Here is a 16,998-nt window from a genome sequence, read left to right on the forward strand (position 1 = left end):
TATAAACCATTAACCAAATACCATGCATGAGAAATCTGTATTTTCTGGTGGACTGTTTTTGTCTATTTGTGCTTTATTTTTTTATCAATTTTTATTCTTGGGATTTTTTTACCAAGCACTTGGAATTGCCTCTGTTTGAAAGGTGCAGTACATGAATAAACTTGTCTTGCTTTGTAAATCGTTGGCCTCATAGCATGGCCTGTGCCACTCTCTGTTAATTCAAGTTAAGTTAAAAAATGTTTGGAAAAAATACAGATGAAATTAAGCATCAAAACAAATACAAAACATCTCTAGAGTCAATGGTTGCATCAAAACCTGACAGCAAGTTCAACTTCAACTTCAACTTTATTATTATTATCCCGAAGGAAATTTGGTTTGCAGCAGGCATCATGAACACGTCAAAGACATTAAATTACATTGACAATAATAAACAGTTGGTTCAACATAAATACTGCATCAAGTCAGTTGTGCAAGAAATAAAAGGTGATAGGCAGGTGAGCAAGACCAGGCCTAGCCTAGAGTATATTAGTTCAGAGTATATTTTAACAAATAGTTTGATTCACTACCGTTTTCAAACTGGATAGATACCAATTACAGCAGGTCAGGAAAACACTTTGGATCATCTCAGGATTTATTGTTGGTTAAACAGTGGATAGCAAATATTGCAATGATCCATTACAATACAGAAACATTTTGTTTTTGTATGTAGTGTGTTAGTCTGTATGATATCAACAGTAAGGCTACTACAACGTAGATAAAGAATATAGTATTGCATTCACTGAAAAAATCTAATGTTATTTGCACAGTACTATAATTCAATTAGGTGCTGGTCAAACAGGTAATGCATAAGAATCAGAAGGTTTTGCAGCATAACACAGAATAGCAACTTAAAACTTCTTGGTATTTGTTCTTCCAACTGACAAGTGAGAATGATAAAGAAAATTATATTGCCCCTCACACTTGCAGAAAATGAAAAAAAATTGTTTGGTGTGTGGTAAGTCCTTCCTCTTGTATATAGGAATGCATGTTGTGGTTTATGTTTGATTGTAGATGACCAAAAGGTATAGATTCTGCTTTTCTATAATTTTGAAAGCGAGTTGGTGTAGGTGTAGCAGTCATGGCAGAATTAATTTTGGATGTGGATTCTGTATTTAATACACAGTATAGCAGACATTTCAATGTTAAAGTGTTATTCAACAATTAGCCACACTAGTTTTGGTCAGATTAGCATCCATCAAATACTTGATTTGCGTTTAAGACTTGTGAAGCTTTCTACAAGTGACTGGGAGTGCAGTTATTTCAGTAGGTTCTTCATAATGCTTATTGAGGAGCCTCTGTAGCCACCACCAAAGTGGTTCCAGTGATTCAGATAGTGGAAAAGTTGGTAAAGCTGGTTTCTCTTTTCAAAGCCTGGAGCTTTAGGAATCTTTTCATGGTAAGCAGAGTAAAAAGAGCTGTTGAAGCCACCAAACATCCCTGCAATACCCAGCTCAAACTCTGAATGGCCATAGAAGGAAGCAGGGTCAAAGATGACTGGCCCATCTGCACACTCTGCCACGTTGCCTCCCCATAAATCTCCATGGAGGAGAGCAGGGACAATTTCCACATCTGTGAAAAACTGTGGGATCTTCAGCTGTAAATGAGAGACAAAATATGTAAGTTGCACTGTCAGGTTATTTATACAATCATAAAGACGTGTGTAAAGTTTTGTTTCTGATGGGGGGCAAAGGCAGGGTGCACCTGTAGCTTAGCCCATAGTTCTCTGGCCTCCCTGTCTCCATTAGATTTCTCCACCATGTTAAGCTGATGCTGCAGCCTCTGCTGGGAGTAAAATGTCACCCAGTCATCCTGCCACTCATTTTTCTGGGGAGAAAAAAGGAAGTCTGCAGTGATACTGTTAAGGATGAATGTAAGAGACTTGAGACCATATATATGCACTTCATATGTACTACATATTAGAGACTACAATACAGTCCAGTCTCACCTAGTATACAGATACAATAGTATTTATTTTTACCTGTGGTAGATATCCACAGCATGTTGTTACACCGAAGCCAAATTTTTCAACAACAGCCACCTCCGACTGGCCAGCTCCTTTTCCTGTGTACCACAGAAAATGTTATACAATGCTTAATCTGAATGACCAGCAATTTATACTCCCCAATAAAATTTGAGAGTTTATTGGTATTCAATCATGCAATGGCAAAAGGATAGAGGATTTTTGTGTACATTTGTCTATATTTGCATGTACTGAAGTGTAATGAAGGTGAATTACCCACTATCTGCTGCTCTTTATTGAATTTTTCCAACTGTCTCTTGTTGTGAAGATGCAGATCAGCCAGCTGCTCTCCTAGGCGCTTTGAGTGCCTACACATTGGATTTAGAAATAAAGGATTTCATGAAAAAAAAACAAATAGACCTAGACTATAGTCTGCTATATTTTCAAATTGCCCTCCAGTCTAACTTGTGTACCATGCTAATGATATTGATACAGTACTAAACAAATTGTATGAGAGCTCTTACTTGCTAAGACCTCTCATGTCCAGATGCTCCATCACAAATAAACATCCGCCTGTGTCAAGCTCAATCACCTTCACAGGCTTGGGGACTTTAACAGTTTCTGTCTTTAAAATGGCATCTAAACTGGCCATCTCCCCATCAAACATCAATTTGGCCTGAAAAAAACAAAAATGGGATTTGGTGTCGTGAGCATGTAGTTTGCATGTTCACGAAATAAATAATAATTAGACTCTTCTCCATCTCACAATGTGTGCACAAAGTTCAGTTGCCTTCTGAGGGTGTAGCAAATCCAATTCACTGTTGTGCTTTTCCATTGAGACTAATAGCACATATAGTGATCCAGACATCAACCAACATATATGTCATTGTAATAACTTAAATGATTAATGCAAAACATAATAACTGTAAAATACCTCGCTTTTGTGGTTTATCTTCACAAACACTCTCCCAGAGTCAGTATCATAACTCTGGCCCTCGCTGATACATCCACCTCCTGAGTAACCAGTTGACTTCAGCATGGTTGTTCCCAACTCTTTCTTTAACTTTGCTTCCATGGTTATTTCCCCAAATCAATTCTTGTAGAGATACAGCGGTGTCAGCTAATTCCGACAACGCGATGTAACTGCGAAGTCAGAGGTTTGCGGAGGGCGTTTTCGATGTTTTCTGTCGACTCGTATGGACCAGTGATTACCCTTTTTATGGCGTTGATCTTGTTTTTCTTCCGCTGTGTTCACGTGGGTGTGTCGATAACCAATCAGAAACAAGAGTGGAATGATTGATGTCTACTTCGTCCTATCACTGCGACGTACCACCGTCGTTCGAGCGTCGCCATGGTGCCAAGTCTGGCGGCTACCTCGGCTACATGCAATCACGGGCTTTGCTATTCTGCTTCTGGGAAACCAAAATGACCAGAAATGAAACGTGTTTGCTTCTTGGAGCAACTGGCGTTGGGAAAACGTTGTTGCTGAAACGTCTACAAAATATCCTTTGTTCTCAGCTGAATGTTTTGAACTAGAGCTAGAAAAAGTATAAAAGTATTGTGAACTGAAAGTGTTTTGTATCTTAAATTTAGCTAATTTAGCTTGGTGAGCTGTTGTAGTAGGTGTAAACAACGTTAATACTTATATAAGCAATAAATACCAGGTTGCTAAGTACAATATATATTATTCACTCAGTTGTCAGTTTATCACAAACGCCTAGCTAAAACTAAAGCAGGCTAATACAATAGTTCAGCAATAAATTTAGGCTATAATGTTTGTGCTAAAACTAAAGTGGTGTTCATTCAACAGTATAATCATTTTGGGAGCTGCAGTTTTTGGTGCTGTTGAAACAACCACCACCAATATCGGTTGACACCCTCATAATTTTGCACCAATTTGAGTACATTTGCATTTGCAAGGCAACCCTTGTGGACAGTCACATGAAGTATATAAGTGATATGACACTAAAGTAAAATAAAGCTGATTAAAATATTATTTCACATGGTGTTCTAAATTACATACTCTCAGAAAAACGGATTACAATAAAATGTCCCTTTATACTGTATAATGTATAACTATAAATAGTGTATTGAGCTCATTTTAAGTTCAGCTTAGCAAGTTTAACTCACAGCAATGGCTCCCATAGATTTTTTTTCCTAACTGATTTTGTTTACAGATCAGTTTACATGGATTAGGTGAACTAGGGTCACCTCCTTCTACTCTGCCTACAGTAAGTGATAATGAAAGATAGTTTTACTACAGAGTATTTGAAGGCTCTGTTTTGATGTGACGGTCCATCCATGTAATGCATCTTACCTCTTTAAATCTGCACAGGTAGGAACCAACCTGACAGACCTGACACTGAAGAAGAAGAAGGTGACAGTGAGAGAGCTGGGAGGCTGCATGGGCCCTATATGGCCCAGTTACTTCAAAGACTGCTCCTCTGTCATTGTATGTTTTTGTATACATACTGCATCTGCAACATTAGATGGAAGGGAATAGATTGGCTGTTGGAATTATTTGACTGAATGCTTTTTCTTTTTTATAGTTTATGGTGGACTCAGCCAACATCGCTCAGGTATCCTCCTCCTGTATCCAGCTGCTGTCAGTACTCTCTGCTGAGCCTCTGCGCAGTGCCTCTGTGCTTATTCTCTTCAACAAGAGGTAACACTCACCAATCCCTACATTCACTTGCCATACATGCAAGATGTGAGTCAGCAGGTTCAACACAGCATGTATCCAATCTCATAATTCTGTCGTTCTTGCCATTATGTATTTTCTTATTTTTGTTTTTATTCCACCCTTTTCCAGGGACGTGCCCTGCACTATGAGTCTTATAGAGATAAAGTCACTGTTCAGAATGGATGACATCATTGCATCTGCTACTCAGCCAATCACAACACTGGAACTCAGTGCCCGATCTGGACAGGGACTTCAGGAGGTGCTCAGTTGGCTAGAGTCCATCACAGTCAAGTGATCCATCATATGCTTGTTCCTGAAAAAGTGACACTGCTCTGTTTGAAAAATGGTTTCAAGCCTTTTGGCAAAAGATGTCAGTATCCTGAGTGTGCAAAGACGGTTTACACACCAGTTGTAAGAGGATGTAATTATGTGCTTAGTGTTGGACTCACTGAAAAAATGGCAAGACATGACAAGAGAAACTGTTGTATCTTGAGTACCATATAAAATATGGTGACTCCTCATTAGGAAAAATAGGGGAGGTGATGTATTAGTGATATCATGGCAGGATGGGATGTTTGTGAGGTAGGTCATTTTAACATTTATTAAATCAACACTACTGTAGGTCTTATCTGCATCTACTGGTCACTTTTACTAAATAAATTCCAAATAGACAAACAGTGAATTGCAGGAATTCATGACTAGTTTTAACAACTAGTAAAGTGTCAAGAACAAATGTTGTAACATCGGTTGCTGTAAAGGCATGCAGCATTGTAGTAATAAATTACTTCCAGCAGGGGGCATAAGGTGCACAACAAATATTGAAATTGCTCCTGGGCGTGTGCCTGTTTTGTTATGATTTCATATCAAATATATTGATATAAAGGGAAATGAGAAAATGCAAAGCAATAAAATCAACTGAGGAATGAAGCAGTGTTGTAATAATACCCTTATATTTGATGAGAGTCAGTGCTTCACAAGCAATGAATAAAACTCATGATTCATACGTTTTCTAATGTTGCCTTGCTTATAGTGAATTTTGAAGCACATACAGTCCTCCCAAACTAGAATTTCGGTCACTTAACCCCAGTAATTCATATCACCATAGTAAAATTGTTTATACACGAAATTCTCTCATCAATTCTGGGTGCACAGAAACGGCCACAAAGTTATTGATATTGTTTGATGCAGTTACATTTCAAGAGCTGGACATGTCTTTAAGAAAGTTGCCAGTTATAAGAAACCTCTTTTTTTTCAGGAGGCAGAGTATATGACAGAAGCACGAGCCAGCAAAGCCAATCATACAAACAGTTGAGTGAGCAGACTTGTTGACTAACTGCAAAGCTGTAACACATTTGCCTGGTTATTATGGCTGTATAGAGACAACAAAATATTATCAAACTGTGCTTTTATGTAGGTTTGTATCTGAATTACATTAGCAATAGGTTATGGCTGTAAGAAGTTTTACATGACACAAATGTCATGATATAAAGGTGTTATCTCTTTTATACCCTGTTACAGCTTTTATGACCGGAGGAGCAGGACAGAATGTTATAGTGAAGAACAGAATCAGCTTGCATCAATCTAAGGGTTATTGTATTATACCACAATATAAAAACAACTAAGAATAAGGTTTTCATACAAGTCCTTGGGGCTACAGTTCGGTCTGCGGTTAGAGATATTTCAAGAGCATAACCTAATAGCATTCCCCTTTTACTAAGATATTTCTCTCCAGTTTAGTTGGTCCTCATAAGAAAGGGTTCTGACTGCTCTGTGCAGCCTGTGATCCCTGAGTACTGGCTGAAGAGAAGGGCAACAAGGGCTCAGGGAGGTTCCCCGGCAGGTCCAGGCCAGGCTGGGTGGGGTGAGTAAGTGACGAAGGGAGGCTGGCAGGCTGGTGGCTCATGGGCAGAGGCAAGGAGGCACTGTATGGAAGAGTAGTGCTGTGAGGAGCCAAAGAGGTGGAGCCGGAGCCCATTTGATTCAGAGTTAGTTTGGGCTGGTCAGTTTGGAATGGATTGGTGGCTGAAGGAGCACTCAGGCCTGGAAAGAAACAAACATAAAACAGAAGAGTATTAAGTTATTCAAATTAGATTTATCTTTCCTGAGACTGGGTTTAGAACCTGATGAATCAAACACTGTTAACATTTAGCTCGCTTGATGTTTTTTTTTTTTTATGTGAATCTAACATGGCACTACAGTGGCAAGGAGAGAAGATCATGTGATTTTTGTAATGGATTCAATTCAAGCAATTCAATTTTGGTGCATATCCAGCAATTTTGTAATCACATTCCTTAACATTGTGAGATTTATCAAGGTTTTTGTCAGTTTCTCAGGAAATAATGTATGGATCTTGATTTTACAAAAATTGACATATTTATGTAGTTGATATCTATGAGTTTGAACAATTTAGTGGAGATCCAGATAGTAATCTGGACCTGGTTGAAGAAAATACTGAATCTGCATTACACACAGAGCTGTACTTATTTATAGTAAGCAACAGTGCATTTGGCACCAGCAGCATTTAGGAATGCTTACATCAGATTTTCATTCAACATGCAACTAATATAATTACACACTAACAATAATGGTTGCGACATAGCAATGAGACGAGCTGTATGAATTGTATAATGCTGACGTCTCAGGCGTCTTCCTTTTTCCTTTTATTTTTCTAAGAGCGAGACAGACATGTAAGAATGTTTGAACTTGGCAGAGGGATGCGCTCTACTGAGTGCCATTCTAGTTGCAACTGTATTACCATTCATTTCTCTGCAAGTAGATTTTTATTCCATACAGAAATAGAGTGGCTATATGGAAGCTAGGAATTAATTTATGGAGTACAAGTGTGACATACATCAGTACATGGTGGACAGTAATACAATTAATACCTGATAAAAAGGGGTTCTTGGTCTTGGCTGGGGGATTCACTGGGATCAAGCTGTCCAGGTTTACCAAGGACGCTGCTGTGGGGCCCAGGAAGGACTCAGGCGTCCGGCATGTACGAGGGCTGGGGGCAGCCAGGCTTTCCCCAAGATGTGACAGGTCAAAGAGCTCAGGACTGCCCTCCCCTCGTCCGTTGACGTTCATCTGACCTCCATCCATGGCCTCATCAAACAGATCTCCATCTGACAGTAGAAAAAAAAGATTTCTGAGATTAAATGTATGTGGGATACACAGAGCCACTGTCAGAGAATGAGAAAAGAGCAAGAGAGAGAAAAAGTAAGAGGATGTTTTGTTTACCAGAGGGGCTTCCAGTTCGGGGAAAAGGTTCCCTGACAGCTCCATCGGCTGTTGTTCTCTCTGATAGGGGGGCTGAGAATGGATCGACTCTTGAGGAGGCTACAAAATAAAAATCAATATAATTTAATTAATGTGACATATTTAATTTCAAGTATCTCCTGTTTGTCTTCGGCTGAGCTGTATTAGTGCATGCACATCACAGACTCACCTGTATTTGCAGGGAAAGCCCACACACGGCCAGTGGCATTGAGGTTAGAGACATTGTTCGGCTGGCCGTCCCAGGGTTCAGCGGGGGGCTCCCATGGCGGGGGAGGACTGTTGGATGGTGGTGGGACCATCCACGAAGCATCTCCTCTTGAGGTGTTAGTGCTGCCTTCTTTATTTACAGAGAGCAGATGTATAGAGAGAGGATGCTTACCATTGCATGTGAGCAGAACAAATTGTATCATTGAGCAGTCTGCCTCTGTCCACAAAGAATGAACAGTTTACTACATATTATTCACACTTGGTGCTTAAACACTCCTGCTTTGGTCACAGTAAAATAACTCAAGGCTCACCCAGGGAGTCCCAGGGGTCTGTTCCCCCCAGTTGAGCTGCTGCCTGTTGTGCAGCATTATTCCATCGACTATCACCAGAAGGCAGATCTGAGGACACTGCAAAAACATCTACCAGGTCCATGAAGGCGGTCTGTCCACATCAACAAGAAAGAAAGCAGCGACAGTTCATTACATTGCTTCAGCACTTGCTGACTCTTATCCTTGATGACAACATAATAGCTAACTTGACTTATTTATGACTTTTAGAAACAAACAGGCTTGAAATCTTTACAGCATAACTGAGGGTTGAGCTATGAAACCTGATCAGACCCAATAACTCTCATCATCATCATAAAGCATTACAGCTGGTTTGGTTGTGATTCTTGGGCGATAAATGCATATTCTCAAATGTATGTTTATACCTCATCACCCCCCCATTGAGATATTCCATACCCCAATATTTCATACCCCGCCTTTAGACTCCATCTGACGTTTGCTTTCCTCCAAAGCTTTCTGGAGCATCGACTCGTCTCCTTGGCGACTGAGTTGTTCCTGTCGACAGATACAGTCACATGGTTGCCTTTGGGTCTGACAGCTTCCGGCAAAATTCACATATTGTCACATCATAATACATTTATGACTCACACGGGCACAAGTGCTAGCGTGTATTTTTTTTTCCGGGGCAACATATGACCCACAGATAGATGTGTGCAATATGCTCAGACCAGAATATTCTCCAGTCAAAGAGATGAGAGCATCACCGTGCTCTCTAACAGAGCGGTTCTATTGTGCTACGGTTTACTGACACAGTGCGAGAGAAAAAAAGGGAGGGAAAAGACAAAGAGACAGAGTGAGACAGGAAGAGAACGAGAGAAAGGTGGGGTACAATGGTTGTCTGATATAATACAACAGTGATATACTGTATATACAACTTTAAAAAAAAAAAAAAGGGAGCAAGTGTGGAAATAAGTTAAACATTTTATAGTGGGAAGTAATCATCAAGAAAAAGTAAATATGAGGGAACATAGAAGATGAGTCCCTACTACATGAAAAGGCCAATAAGGGTAAGGTGGGAACACACTACATCCATGCAAACTATAACTTGATGTGGCCATGGTGAGAAGTCAGTGACCCCAGTTTTGGTGACCCCAAGCAACCCTACCTGTTGGTGCTCTTCCTTGCTCAGGCTCAGGGCTAACTGGAGCTGAGTTTCCTCATCCATATCCAGTGTGGCAGGTGCACGCTGGACTGGCTGCGCGGGTGTTAACCGGGGAGAGAATTGCAGAATCAATATTTGGTCAATAAAAGTGGAAATATCTCTTGGACATCATCGCAGTCCATTGCATGCAATTCTACAGGTGTCCCAAGCAGAGTAATGGGGTCCGTCAAACCCTTTGCCCTTTCATGACACCACACCAGAAGAGGTCACAGTGGCTGAGAGGGGTATCTCCTACCACTGGACTAAGAGGAGAGATCTAGTGGTTAGTGAAACAGAAGGATGAAGTGATTAGGCTCTGGAAAAAGTCGCACGTCCTTTTGCTGTTTAAAAGTGTGTGTGTGTATGGGTGGGGGGCATGGATCAAATCTAGAGAGGAGAGACAGTGAGTAGTTCATGCATGTTGTTTCCCAGAAGGACAAAAACTGGGCCGTGACATTGGTTTTAGTGCAGAGACCGACAGGAGATGTGCTACAGGGTAAAGGATGCAGAGGAAGGATCATCCCTTGTCCCAGTGTACTTGTACCTTTTGTGCCTCCTCCTTGCTGAGGCTCATAGCGATCTGCAGCTGGGTCTGTTCATCAATGTCCACAGGGGGAGGTGGCTAAGGTCAAGCAGGAAGGATTAGGGGGAAGACTAATCAAAGGGAAAGGTAAAATCACGCTTGTTGAAGTGATTCATTGAGAAATTATTGAAAGAATACAATGATTTGCACTGATTCAAAAGAGGAGAGTAGAATTTAATATATACTATAGATCTCAATTTGATCATCAAAATCAAAGCTGATTTCTTTGATTACAGAGGTGGAAACTGCTACGCATGATAATGTGTTTCCATAATAACTGAGCAGAAGTGACAGAGGGCAACGGCTGCCCTTGCCATGGAGACTAGGGCAGGCTGTGTGTGCTCAGGAGTGGATCAATGCACACATCCTGTCTGGCTTCTCACTATTTCACTCACAGTGTCCTCACTCTAGAGCACCGCTCGCACTGATTGGTCAAAGTGCCATTATTGAGCACATCAGAGACAGAGTTGATGGTATCACTTTCTGTGAAAGGTTCTGGGAAACGGTGGCGTGGTAGAGGCAGCAGGAGCCCTTCACCACCATGACTGACAGTGTCCAAGCATGTGTGTGAGAGGCCTTTAATGACTTACTGCAGAATTACAACATAACATGTCAGCAGCAGGGCAGCTAAGGAGCCTCTTTCTGTCAGGCGCATGTGCTATAAGGACAAGAGGTTTGTTCTGTGTGTGTGTGTGTGTGTGTGTGTGAGATCCCAGTTAGAGGTACCTTTTCACTTTCTTCTCGGCTCATAGCCAGGGCCAGCTGCAGCTGCAGCTCCTCCTCTCCGCTGGTTGCGGGCCGAGCTTGCTCCATGTCAGGAGCAAGGCGAGGAGAGGAAGAGGAGGCTACAGAGACAGAGGAAGAGCGGAGGGAATTGGGTGTTTACTGAGGAAGGGGGAGCAGAAGGATGTAGACAGAAACGTTAACAGATGGAAACAGAGGCTGAAGGAGATGGGAAGCAAAGAAAGAAACACTTTAAGACTGATTTTTAACGTCGAGAAAGAGCTGGCACTGTTGTTGCATGTTAATTTTTTTCCATTGCCTGTTGTTTAGGGCCTTTGCTGGCATTGCTTGCCACGGTCTGCCTAACTCTGCCTGCACTGAGAACAATGGTGCGCCTGTGTGGAGAGTTAGGGTGGTGGAGGGGGAGAGGAATGGATGGGTTGGAGTGGGGCCCACCTTATTACCCCAAATCCTCCGGGTAGGATTCAGGTCCATGGTTTGGGGTGGGGGTGGTGGGGCTTGGCAGTATACCAGTCTGGGTGCCAGGCTGTGGGTCATGGGGCTAAAATAGTGCAGGAGGCCACACGTTGGCGAAGTCAGGTCTCAGAAACCAATCGTTTCCACTATGCTGCTCCTCAATATCCCCTGTCTCAGCTGGAATGCTTGCTGCCAATTAGCTGCTGCCAACCATCCTGGCCGACACCCATGCCATCCATCAGCACCAACTCTTCAACCATGCGCTGGTGTCCAGGAATCTCCAGTAGACCACCACTATTCTCCTTTTCTTTTTTTTCCCCTTTTAAAATCACCCAGAGCAGAACAAGAAGCTGTGGTGTTGTTCACACGCTTACACAATAACTCACCTTTCAAGTATTTTAACACCTGCAGCACACCTGCAGATTACTCATTCTTTGTCATACAGTAAACCGTTCCTATTGAGATAAATATCAAGTGATTTTAATGACTTGCTATGATCATAAGAGTGTGAAACTGTTGTGGTTTTCCAGCATGAAATCCAGTTATCAGCTGTATTCATGTTTTTTTTCTGTGTATTACAAGGCGTGCTTGTATTGTAGCATCACTGAACCCCAGATCAAGAACTTGGAGGTTGTAAATGGCCACATGTTTCCGCTGGCGCACATTCCAGCCCAGAAAAGTATGCAAGAAACATCTGTGAAGTGGAAAATGTATTGGTGAAAAAGGGAATTCGTGGTAATAAAACAGTCAGATACAGCCTGTGGGCATAACTCTGTTTACACTATCAAAGAAACCACAGACATGAAAGTATAAGAGAATAACCGGGGCCTTCATGAGGCCACCGCTCTGCTACTGACTAACACCTTTTATAATAAACACCACACAGACCACCAAAGTGCCAAAATATATGCTACACACACCCCTCACACCACATTTACAAACGCTACACGCAGCTAACTTGATGCTTTTCCACAATAGGTTTTCAGATGTGATAATCGCCTACACACTCACACAGGGATCACTTAGCTCCTCTATTATCTCAGCACCTAACCACCTGATCATTGGAGTAGTAGAATAGACAGTGTGACCACAAGTAAACATGGTATCCAGTTGTGGTTTCACATTAGACTGAAACATGCCCAAACAGGGGCCTCCTCTCTTTTGTAAATCCAGTTTAGCTGACATGACTGTAAACGGGAGAATGAGCGGAATGCAGATATTCAACTGACAGTAGAGGTCAAAACACGTTCTATTAAAGCACAAAGAACAAGCAATTAATACTTATCAAGGCTTGAATGTTGGTTTTAAAATAGCACTTATGTCGGATTGATGTTCACATCTTAAAAACTGGACAGAGAGTAGAAATATATAACTGACAGTGTCTCCATAAATGTTCCCTTTTTCTGTCATCAAATGGAAAATCTTGATGAAAATCTGGAGGTGACTGATGAACTGAGAAGTCAACCCTGTTATTCTGTTGCTGTCATCATCCATAAGACCTCATTTGAATATATCTGATAAACACGTGACCAAGTAAACTCATGACCTGTCATGTGAGTGTCCCTTACAAATGACACGTCACATGCCGCAGGAAATATTCAGGTATCTTTCAGATCATTGTGTACTTTGAGGAACGCAAGATAAATTTGGAGACGGCAGTGCTTGTGTTTCATAACTGGTGTATCAAGTGCACATCAGTTAGCTGTCCTGCGATGCTACTCACAGTGAGAGGATGGTGAGCTTCTGCACCTCCTCATATCCTCCCCATAGACCCCTGCCGAACTTGTGCGTTGACCTGGGTAAGGAGGAGGCAAGGATCCAGAGCTTAAGCTGCTGGTGACCCCAGCCATACGCGTCTTGGTCTTCAGTGCCTGGCTCCTCTCCCGCTTCAGCTTTTCCTCATCCCTCAGCAGAGCCACCAGCTGCTTGGCCTTCTCTCGGACATTGATACCCTGGTCACGTCCATCCCGATCTATGTACTGGAAGTCTCTCAGTGTCTGGATGGTGTGTATGTTCTCCCGGCACTCCTGGGCCACGCGCTCGGAGCCCGTTTTGATCAGGTAGTCCAGCAGGGTCAGTGCCTTATAAACATGGCGCCAGTTTTTACCATGGTCATTGAGCCGCTTCCAGATCATACCCATAACCTCAGCGAAAGCCACAACATTGAAGGTAAGGTCTGCGATCTCAGACATGAGCGAGCTGGGAGGCCCCCAGTGGTCGTTGGAGGTGGCCTCTCGGACCTTGATCTCAGCCTCTGTGTAGTTGTTGACCATGTTTTTCATCTGGCGGCGCAGCGATGAGGTCTGCATGATGGCGGTGGTGTTTTACAGGTGGCAAAAGATAACAGAAGTCTAACAGCAGCAGGCCAGCCCGCTGTGTCGTCTTAGGCAAGGTGGCCCGTTAGAGATCAGTTCAACGGAGTGAAGTCGTCCTCCTCTCAGCGATTTCAGTGATGTCCACAAGTGTGTTCCTGCTGTAGAGGGACGCACAAATCAGATGTACAGAAAGGTTTTATTATTCTTGAGTAAAACATTAATGGACAGAACGTTCTCTCATATAACAAACACACAACATCCTCAATGTTGTTACTTCCACTCTTTGCCATTACTAGTGACTACACCTGCACTCTCACATGTTTTTGTTCAATCAGTAACTGTTTTTGGAATGAAAGAGGAACAACTCAGCACCTCCTCTGATTTGAAACACAACAACTGGGCTCTGTTTAACAACTTGAAGAGATCTGAGTGAGAGCATACAGTGCATTGCTCCTAAGTAAGCAATGAACAGCTCGTCCGCTTTGTCATACTTTCAATTTCGCAAAAAGAATAATTTCTTCTTCCCTGAAAAGCACATATTGGTTTCAGACCCAGGAACTACAACCCACCCTGCCCATGTAGAAATCGGTGTTATCAGAGACGGGAGGGGCTCCATCTCTCCTATTTTTCTGACCTGATTACATCACCACAACAGCAGCAACACGGGCTTCAAAGCATTTGAAGACTCACAAAACTGTAAGAAAACAGCTGAACTCCTACACAAATACGCACACAGTGCTCCACCAGAATTGACCAATAGTTTCCTGTTTAGTTTTTTTTTTTATTTTGCTTTAATAATTAAAGATATAAAGCATTAGACAAGATGTTGGACATTGAACTGTTTTGTCCTATGTTGTCAGGGAAGTGAGCCAATAACTAAGCTCTCCTTCACTTAAGAGTCAAATGCTCCATCATGAGTAAGCATTTCCAAAATATCAAAAAGGGGCGTGAGAGGAGAGATGTGCTGTAAAATGGTTTATTGATCCCTTGAGGCAGTGAAATATTGAATACAATAAAACTGCTTTACGACAGATGAAAGATTGCTAATGTATAGCGGTGATACTGTAATGAAACCAACTAAAAATATTTTTTAGGTTAAACACTCTTTAAACATCTCAACAGGCTGAGTGCTCGCACTGTGCATAGAAAGACTGCAGTAGGTTTGCCTGAAATATCTGATACACTGTGAGAAAGCTTCCTGTGCTGTAAGAGGGCTGCAAATAGACTATTAAGTGGTAGTCTGAGAGTCAAAATGTTTGTGGCCCAGCTGACCACAGGTTAAATCTCAAGTGGCGACCAGTGGTGGGCCAGTTAGTCCCATTATCTCCCGCTGCTTCCTGATTCCTGGGATTACTCAGATGCAGACTGTGTGTGGGGAATAACTAAAAAGTCAGTTACGGGACACTTTCCTGGAACTATTCCGTAAATGAAAAGTCAGCAGGGCAGAGGAAGAGGCTTGAACGCAGCTAATGACAGAGAGAGAGCAGCGCTGTAACAGGAAGATCAAAGAGTTTGGGTGGAAATTAAATTCTCCCTGTGGCAAGATTTCTGATCCAATCCTGAAATGCCCCCATTACTGTGCTACTAACACCCGTAGTGAAGATAAAACTCATTTTGTGACACATCCGGCACCTTGATGAAAGAGTAACACATTACTATCACATAAATCAGACTTACAGTACTGTGTTGGGAGAGGCAGCACCCTAACACACATGAATACTCTCTCTATCAAACACACTCCCTCACTCTCTTTCCTGAGGAAATAGAAATCCCTCACACAGAATGAATTGTGACCTTGACTTGGTGGCACATTTCTCTAGATTCTTAGAGCACTCTGAAATATACTATGGAGGATTCAATTCATCTGTTAAACATATATTCTTGCTCTGATATCTGTGCAAGATCATTTCCTAACACTATCTCTGCATATAGGAAGCAAAGTGAGAACTGCACCCAGATCAGGCCTCCATTATTCGCCCAGGTATGTTTAACTGTGTCCCCTACAGATGTGTGTAGAGAACGGTCAGCCGCTGAATGAAAGAAAGCAGGGGGTCTAGATTCAACTTATTTCTCTAACATGTCCTCTTTTATTTTTTGTCCTAAACCGGGACGACTCGGCCCATCATTATCGTGCATGTTGCGTCAAATGGGACGATCCGGTAGGTGAAGTATGTGACCGTGACTCAGCTAGCAGTTCCCGAGTTTAAAAGTTAAAAAGCTCGACAGAAATAAATCCCGAGAGAGTAAACGCTAAATCCCAACGACCCGGTTCGCTGCTTCCACTTTCGCTCTTACCTTCATGACATAGCGCCTTCCGTGGGATCCCAAGTTAGGGGAGGCTTCGGGTGGAAGGAGAAACGCCTCCGCGACTCGGCATGTCCCGGAGCTTTCGGACAGGGGAAAAGAACTGGTGTAGGAAGAGATTGAAAACACCGCGGAGCACCGTGTGTTCTTAGAATGAATCCAGAAGTAAAACGAGGCGGTGCCGATTTGTTATCAAACTAAGTTGTGTGTGCATATCACAGATCCAACCGCTGGGTTTGCAGATGGCAGAGCCACCCCCCCCTCTCCACTGAAAAAAAAAAAACACACAACCAAAAAAATGGATGGGGAAGGGNGAGAGAGGGGGAGAGAGAGAGAGAGAGGGAGGGAGGGAGGGAGGGAGGCCTGCTCAGTGCATGCAGAGTCAGACTTAACCCTTTCACTGCCTGATAGAAAAGCATCTGTGTGTGCTGACTGGGAGCAGGTGATCAGAGCACACACACACACACACACACACACACACACACACACACACACACACACACACACACACAGGATTATACTGTATAGGAACAAAACAAAATAATTATGCAGTATGTGGTGTAGGCAGAGACACAGGCATAGCAGCACAGCGTGCTATGGTTCAAACAAATCTGCTAATACACTATTTCATATCCTAAAGAACAACAGTGATCCTATATTACATTTCATGAGACCACTGTGCAACAGTCACCCCCGTGCAAGTAATATAATAGCTAAACATTAGAGGAACTACACACACCCCACAGGCAGACAAATCTAGTGACATCACAGTTTTGCACTAAATAAATAGCATAAAATATGATAACATGGGTTTAAAGTCAACCCAAACTCTGTAATTTCCCATAGAGCTATAGTAGAAAGGCTATGCTGTAACAATGTCCTGCAGAGTGAGTGAACGTGCACGTTATCCCAGAGGGATACCACAAAGAACCACATTTCCTTT

At 42.3% G+C, this 16,998-nt stretch overlaps 3 protein-coding genes across 6 annotated transcripts; 1 reads left to right on the forward strand and 2 right to left on the reverse strand.

The window, feature by feature from the left end:
- Positions 1 to 326: 326 nt before the first annotated feature.
- Positions 327 to 3,221, reverse strand: LOC111227052 (ketosamine-3-kinase-like). The gene is made up of 6 exons (XM_022752426.1): positions 2,934 to 3,221; positions 2,524 to 2,675; positions 2,276 to 2,367; positions 2,018 to 2,100; positions 1,741 to 1,863; positions 327 to 1,633 (listed from the first exon to the last, which is right to left on the reverse strand). Exons 1-6 carry the CDS (start codon positions 3,072 to 3,074, stop codon positions 1,295 to 1,297), a joined length of 930 nt encoding a protein of 309 aa, XP_022608147.1. The 5' UTR covers positions 3,075 to 3,221; the 3' UTR covers positions 327 to 1,294.
- A 129-nt stretch (positions 3,222 to 3,350) lies between these two features.
- Positions 3,351 to 4,996, forward strand: arl16 (ADP ribosylation factor like GTPase 16). 2 transcript variants are annotated; one of them, XM_022752431.1, is made up of 5 exons: positions 3,351 to 3,500; positions 4,175 to 4,230; positions 4,335 to 4,451; positions 4,549 to 4,664; positions 4,812 to 4,996. In XM_022752431.1, the coding sequence occupies exons 1-5, from the start codon at positions 3,383 to 3,385 to the stop codon at positions 4,975 to 4,977; spliced, it is 573 nt and encodes a 190-aa protein (XP_022608152.1). In that variant the 5' UTR covers positions 3,351 to 3,382; the 3' UTR covers positions 4,978 to 4,996. The 2 variants fall into 2 exon arrangements, with proteins under 2 accessions (XP_022608152.1, XP_022608153.1); XM_022752432.1 differs by having other exon boundaries at positions 3,486 to 3,554; positions 4,177 to 4,230.
- Positions 4,997 to 6,412: 1,416 nt separating this feature from the next.
- LOC111227053 (epsin-3-like) lies at positions 6,413 to 16,305 on the reverse strand. Of its 3 annotated transcripts, none has more exons than XM_022752428.1 (11): positions 16,047 to 16,305; positions 13,160 to 13,906; positions 10,963 to 11,081; positions 10,198 to 10,275; positions 9,618 to 9,707; positions 8,924 to 9,007; positions 8,477 to 8,606; positions 8,128 to 8,295; positions 7,920 to 8,018; positions 7,568 to 7,804; positions 6,413 to 6,722 (listed from the first exon to the last, which is right to left on the reverse strand). In XM_022752428.1, the coding sequence occupies exons 2-11, from the start codon at positions 13,743 to 13,745 to the stop codon at positions 6,427 to 6,429; spliced, it is 1,887 nt and encodes a 628-aa protein (XP_022608149.1). In that variant the 5' UTR covers positions 13,746 to 13,906; positions 16,047 to 16,305; the 3' UTR covers positions 6,413 to 6,426. The 3 variants fall into 3 exon arrangements, with proteins under 3 accessions (XP_022608149.1, XP_022608148.1, XP_022608151.1); XM_022752427.1 differs by having other exon boundaries at positions 13,160 to 13,909; XM_022752430.1 differs by lacking the exon at positions 10,198 to 10,275 and having other exon boundaries at positions 13,160 to 13,909.
- Between the last annotated feature and the right edge of the window lie 693 nt (positions 16,306 to 16,998).

This window comes from Seriola dumerili, unplaced genomic scaffold (assembly GCF_002260705.1).
Source record: "Seriola dumerili isolate Sdu_G_001 unplaced genomic scaffold, Sdu_1.0 BDQW01000169.1, whole genome shotgun sequence".
In the NCBI taxonomy this organism is placed as follows: domain Eukaryota; kingdom Metazoa; phylum Chordata; class Actinopteri; order Carangiformes; family Carangidae; genus Seriola; species Seriola dumerili.